The sequence below is a fragment of the Anopheles maculipalpis genome, chromosome 3RL, assembly GCF_943734695.1.
Source record: "Anopheles maculipalpis chromosome 3RL, idAnoMacuDA_375_x, whole genome shotgun sequence".
NCBI classification, from domain to species: Eukaryota; Metazoa; Arthropoda; class Insecta; order Diptera; family Culicidae; genus Anopheles; species Anopheles maculipalpis.
Genome location: NC_064872.1, coordinates 49,549,738 through 49,555,825, shown reverse-complemented (window position 1 = coordinate 49,555,825; position 6,088 = coordinate 49,549,738). Strand labels below are relative to the sequence as shown.

Here is a 6,088-nt window from a genome sequence, read left to right as displayed (position 1 = left end):
ATACCGGCGGATAATGATTGATGGAAGCTTAAGGAGAATCGTTACTTGGGTCTGGTTGCATTTTTCATCCGGTGCACTTGTTTGTACCATCCAATGCATGTGTTTTATCTTCCATTATTGCCAAATAAGTCTGGTTGTGTGTGCGTGTGTTTCTGTGTTGACTGCGTGTTTTGTGAGCAAATTGTTTATTTTGCATGATCATGCAGCGAAGGACAACGACGACTCTTTCATTTGCTCAATTCATTTGGCAGGGTTTGATTCGATTCGCTTTAATTGGTTATCAATTGCAACGGATGGAGGCCGAGGTTGATGTGGAATCTGTCCAGTCCCAGCTGAGATAGTCGAACTGTTTAGTTGATTGTTGATCGTTGTGGGTGAAACAATCAGTTAAATGATTTTTGTGTAGATTTCTGCCGATATGTTAGGACTTATGGAAAGAATTATCAATTTCCGAAATCAAGGATGTAGCTACGAAAATAAAAATGTGCCTCTTTCAACATTTGCCACATGAATGCGATCGTGTATGGTCTAAATAAACAAGTCTAATTATATGTTTTTGTTTTCTTTTTTGCTTCTTTTCATCGCTACCGTTGCGTGATCGCGTGCGCTGTTGGGCGTTCGGTTCCAGAAGGCGATTAACAAAACGATGACGACGGATTTTGGTGACCTTCGGCTGATGAAGACGAAGCAGAAGCAGACGACAAAACGAAAACTTAACCGCCGCGTGGAGGCGTTTGACCGCGTGCAGCATTGCCACCAAAGCACTAACGGCAACGGCGCAACGAAGCAACACGCATTGAACTGCAGACGAAGAACGAAGAAACCATCAGCGACGAGCAGAACGAGAAGAATCAGTCCATTACGAACGTGCCGCGACACTATTGCGACATTGCGGTCCCGGTCCCAGCTGCCCGGAGCGAACCCATCGTAAAGCAGTGCGAAGCAATCGAAATCGAACCGTTTTTGCAACACCAGAAAGCGAAGCTCTTACAGCAAAACCCTACGGCGCCGGATCGCGAACGATCGCGGGGTTGGTGTATTCATGGATCGGCGCAATGGCGGCACTAGTTTGGCGCCCCCAAGGCCCCCGAAATCTTTGCCCCGCGTGCATCGCCCACGGGCCCCGGATCCAAACTCCTCACCTCCAGCGTCGTCGGCCCTCCTGTCGGCCAGCTTGCCAACCGGTCCGAACCACCCGTCGGCGATGATTGGCATGATGGTGGTCGGCAGCAACGGGGCAACGGGCAATAATGGGGGTTGCCATCCTGCCGCGGCGTCAACAGCATCAACGACACCAGCGCCGCCGCAGCTGTCACCAAAGCCGAGACATCTGATCGGCGGAAGCAGCAGCGTCCTAGGTAGTAGTAATTTAAGCGGAAGCGGAAACGACAACAGCAGCAACCTAGCGAGTAATATCAGCAGCAACAGCAACAATAACATTAGTAATAATAACATTAACAATAACAATAATATTAATAATAATAATAATAATACTATTTTTATGAATCATACTCCTCATAATCAGGCGAGTGCGGCCGGTGCGAGCGGCGGAAATAATTTCAACAGTGCTAGCCTAATAAGTAGCAGAAGTAATAGTAGCACTAGTAGCACTAGTAATAGCACCAGCAGCGGTAGCCCTAGCAGTAGGAGTAATAGTAATCTAAACAATAATAGCAGTAGCAACAGCAGCAGTAGAAGCGTTAATAGTCAACATCATCAGCATCATCAACCCCACCACCACCACCACCATCAAGCAGCTTCTTCTCCTTCTCCTCCTGCTCCTGTTCCGCATCATCATCAGCATAATCATCCGCACCAGCAGAGCAATCGAAGCATCGGCAGCAACTCGTCCACGTTGTCGTCGGTATCGTCCAGCTCGTCTACGGTGGCGCTGCTGAGGCCGCAGATTGCACCGCTCGTGCCACTGCACTCCCGATCGGCGACACCACCCCCACCACCTTTACCGCCCCACCACCACCACCACCACCAGCGGCCGACGTCACCGGTCGGCAGTACTTTCGCCCGCCGTCGGCTCAGTCCCGCCACGACGAGTCCGAATCATCCGCATCTCACAAGTATTCCGCTCGGCGCATCCGCAACCGCCGACCAAACGATCGCTTCCACCACCGGTACGCTGCCGCCGGTACTGCTGCTGCCCGTCGATCAACCGATCGTGGGTGGCAGTGTAACGGCACCCAACTCACCCTCCAACCCAACGACACCTGTCACGCTGGCCGCGCCCCGACCGGAAAACGAACGACTCGCGAACGAGTACGTCGATACACCGTTCGGACGTGGCAATGGGCCCGCCATCGGTGGTGCTGGTGGTGCCAACATTCCATCGACGGGACCTTTGGCCGGGTTACTGCAGCAGGGAACGCAGCAGCAACAGCAGCAGCACCGCAACTTAGCCCTGCTGACGGGTGAGGCCGTAGTTTCGGTACCTGTAATTACGGGCCAGCCGCGACCATCGCTCGACCGATCGCGGTCTCCCATTGGCGGTGTCGGCAACAGTGACGTTATTCGCGTAGTTAAAAGCACCGAAGGACGTCACGGACTCACGACCACGACAACGACGATCACACCCACAAACGGTCAAACGAACATCGGTGGCATTGCGCGTGGGTCAAGCATCATCACCAAACAGCCGACGAAGAAGAAGGACGGTTCCGATCGGCACGAGTTGCTCGAGCTGGAACTGCAAGGACACCATCACCATCACCATCACCACCGGCACCATGGACGATCGGCGGTGGCCACAGTAGGTGGTGCAAGTCCCGGAGCACTCGGGTCGGCCGGTGTGGCCGGTTCCGACGGGCTGATGGGCATCGGGTCCATCACGTGTCCCCGGTGCAGACGGTGCCGGTGTGAGGAATGCCAAAAGCCACGACCACTCCCATCGCACTGGCTTTGTGACAAGAGCTGTTTGTGCAGTGCGGAGACAATCATCGACTACGCGTCCTGTCTGTGCTGCGTGAAGGCACTCTACTATCACTGCTCGAAGGAGCACGAGTTTGAGCGGGAGGTGATGGGCCCGGACGGGACCATCGAAACGGAAACGGTGTCCTGTGCGGACGATCCCTGTTCCTGCGTGCCGCACAAGCGCACGACCCGCTGGGGTTGTCTGGGCGCACTGTCGGTCGTGTTGCCTTGCCTCTGGTGCTACTGGCCGATGCGTGGCTGTGTGGCCATCTGTGCCCGCTGCTACGCCAAACATTCCCGTCACGGTTGCCGCTGCACGCAGCATCCGGCAGCTCCGTCGGCCAGCTTCCCGCCGGGAAGCGCACTGAGCGGAGCCGGTGGCATTCTCAACGTTGGTTCCATGTTCGGTACCGACCTGCTGGGTGGCAACAACGGAGCACTGCCAAATAGTGGTGGGCATGAGATGCGGGCGAAAGGAGACCCGGCCGATAGCGATTCACCGCTACAGCATCTTCACCATCATCTGCGGCATCATCTGCAGCAGCAGCAGCAGCAGCACCATCGGTCGGGTGCGTCCAACAACGTCACAGACCTTACCACGCCCGAGAAGCGGCTGCTCGATTCCAGCACCGATGGTTACTGACGGTGGTGGCACTGTTGGTCGGACGCCGGCCACGACACGGAGGACGACACGGACGGAGAGGAGGAGGAGGAGGAGCAGGATCGGGACGAGATCGGTAATGATCACTTGGACGATGGTGAGGACGATGATTCCACGATGATTATGATGATGTTGCACCTGTAGATCCATTGTTAATTCCCATTTCGTTCGTAATTCGTTCCACCATACCAGTTTCACCTTGCGCTGTTGTTCCCTCTGTCTCTCTCTCTCTCTCTCCCCCCACGTGTGTGTTAGTCATCAGTTGCTAATGAAAGGATCAAACGAGTACTTCAACTCCCTAACCCATCCATATCTGCCCTGTTTTTCCTAGTCTCCAAGTCAGAGAATCCTGCTCGAATTGTGCCAAGTGGATGGATTGAAAAATGCCTATAATGATGCGAAAAGGTTTCTGTTTTTGTTGCTTAGACATTTTCATTCATCTATTGCTGCTGTTGCTGGCACCGACAGCTGCTCGCCCGATTTGCCGAATCATATCTCGTCCGACCTACAATCGAGACAGGAAATGAAGATCGTCTTTGGCGATCATGCATTGTTTCTGAGCGACATTCCGTTATCTTTTTGCCGTTGTCTGGCGATATCTCTAGCGTCCTCTGCACGCTTTCCAACTGGTGTTATAGCTGGCCCGATTTGTGGGACGATCGGATGGAATGTGTGTAGCACATTCGGAGAACCTTTTCCTTAATTCTTCTTGAACCTCTTCGTTCGTGAAGATCTGCTGGCAAAACGGCAAACGTGTCATCAATGGCTAAGGATATTGATTCCACACAGCCGCCTCCCGTACTCGTGTGAGGATTCGTTTTTCAAATACCTGAATTGAATCGAACCCGGCCGGGATCTTCTCTTCCGTCGAACGAAGAGCGCAAAGCGCAAACTCCGATCCCGAATTCCGATCAGATGTGCCTCCGGGATGTGTATTACCATCTGTTGTTTCCAACAACGGAGGGCAGCGATGCGGGTCGTTGCAGCATCACATTCTTGCCATCGGGAAAAAAATACACACACATACGACGCTGTACGTGTATGTTGAGGATTGAAATTCTTTTTCGATTTCACTGTTCGGTTGTACGAGAGGCGGCGTGTGATGGAATGAAACGTGGCTGGTTGCATATTTTGTGCCGTAAAAAGGCATTATGTTTGTGTGTGTGTATGTGTGTGTGTGTGTGTGTGTGTGTGTGTGTGTGTGTGTGTGTGAGTGAGTGTTTTTTTTTCACAACCTTCTCAACCTTCCGAAGATCATATTTCCTGGAAATTGCATTATCCTTTTGCACTTTGTTCGTACTGTTTAGCAGGAAACGACGCACCACAAACAATCAACGCACGCACATGGGCCAAGTATGCCATGGTTTGCCATGGTTTGCCACACTGCACCGCATTTTTGACGTTTCATTCCCGCCAAATTGGGAAACCTTTTCTGTTTTAACTTTTGCACGTCAAAAACAAGCCACGCAACGTGGTATACACGTTTCATTTTGCTTTTGCGAAACACGGATCACATGCTTTCTTATTGTCTCAGTGGTCAGTGCAGCAGCAGCAGCAGCAGAAGCGATCCTAAATGATGGTTAGCGGAAACATTGAGCACATTAGCTTCACAAGATCCACGTGCGTCATCGCCAGTAGTGGTAGTACTTGCTTGGATCCAACGTCGAACAAAATGGTTTTAACTTGGCTTGCGTCTGCCTGTTTGTCTGTGTGTGCGTGTGTGATTGTTTGTTTCGGTTCGGACAACCAATCTGAGCCGAAATGGTCTCGATCTTCCATGTTCTTTTTTTTTTTCTTTCAATATTTCAAAATAGAACTTTTGGCACATTTTTCACTTTTTAACCCCTCCCACTCCCCCTCATCGAAGGAAATTTCCATCCTCCTTCGCTCACAAATTCGCGCGCTACGTGCGCAAATGCGCGCGTTGTGAAATCTTGAACGCAAAGGGCAGTTGAAAATTTAAAAATAAATTTCATTCATAAAGTTGCCTACTTCCTCGTGTCCACACACACATACAAAAGTGGATTCGGAGTATATTTAAATGTATATCCATATTTTCGTATTTTCACCTCACATTTGTGGTGTTGCTTGCAGCTGCTTTCGTATTATAAAGAGTTGAAGACAATATTACCAATTGGCCCATCGATTTAAATTCCATTTTTCCATCTTGCAAAAGGGAAAATGCTTTTGTTTTGGTTAGTTGCCAAATGGTATGCGAAGCAAATAATGTTGTATCCTTGAGTTGATGTTTGCCTTTTATTAGTAGTTTGTTAATGTTCCGCTATTGTTACTTCTTATTACACAATAATTTATACTTATCATTCCATCACTGCTGGTGCGCTTTTCCCAACTCTATCCACGAACTGAAGCTCAAATAGTGGACAAATGATGATCCCAAAACACAACACACATGGGGAGGGGGGGGGGAGGGGGCAATGGGCATGTAAATCCAACAAAAACAACAGCAACAAAAAGCAAAGAGCAGCAAGGAAACAAATCCAAACA

General features: G+C 50.6%; 1 protein-coding gene across 1 annotated transcript; it reads left to right on the top strand.

Annotated features, from left to right (window-relative positions):
* Window positions 1–1,008: 1,008 nt before the first annotated feature.
* LOC126561631 (protein sprouty) lies at window positions 1,009–3,613 on the top strand. The gene has a single exon (XM_050217899.1). It carries the CDS (start codon window positions 1,043–1,045, stop codon window positions 3,563–3,565), a length of 2,523 nt encoding a protein of 840 aa, XP_050073856.1. The 5' UTR covers window positions 1,009–1,042; the 3' UTR covers window positions 3,566–3,613.
* The last annotated feature ends 2,475 nt before the right edge of the window (window positions 3,614–6,088 follow it).

Bases quoted from the DNA above. Each gene is read 5' to 3' on its own strand.
- LOC126561631 (XM_050217899.1), top strand. From the start codon at position 1,043: ATGGATCGGCGCAATGGCGGCACTAGTTTGGCGCCCCCAAGGCCCCCG.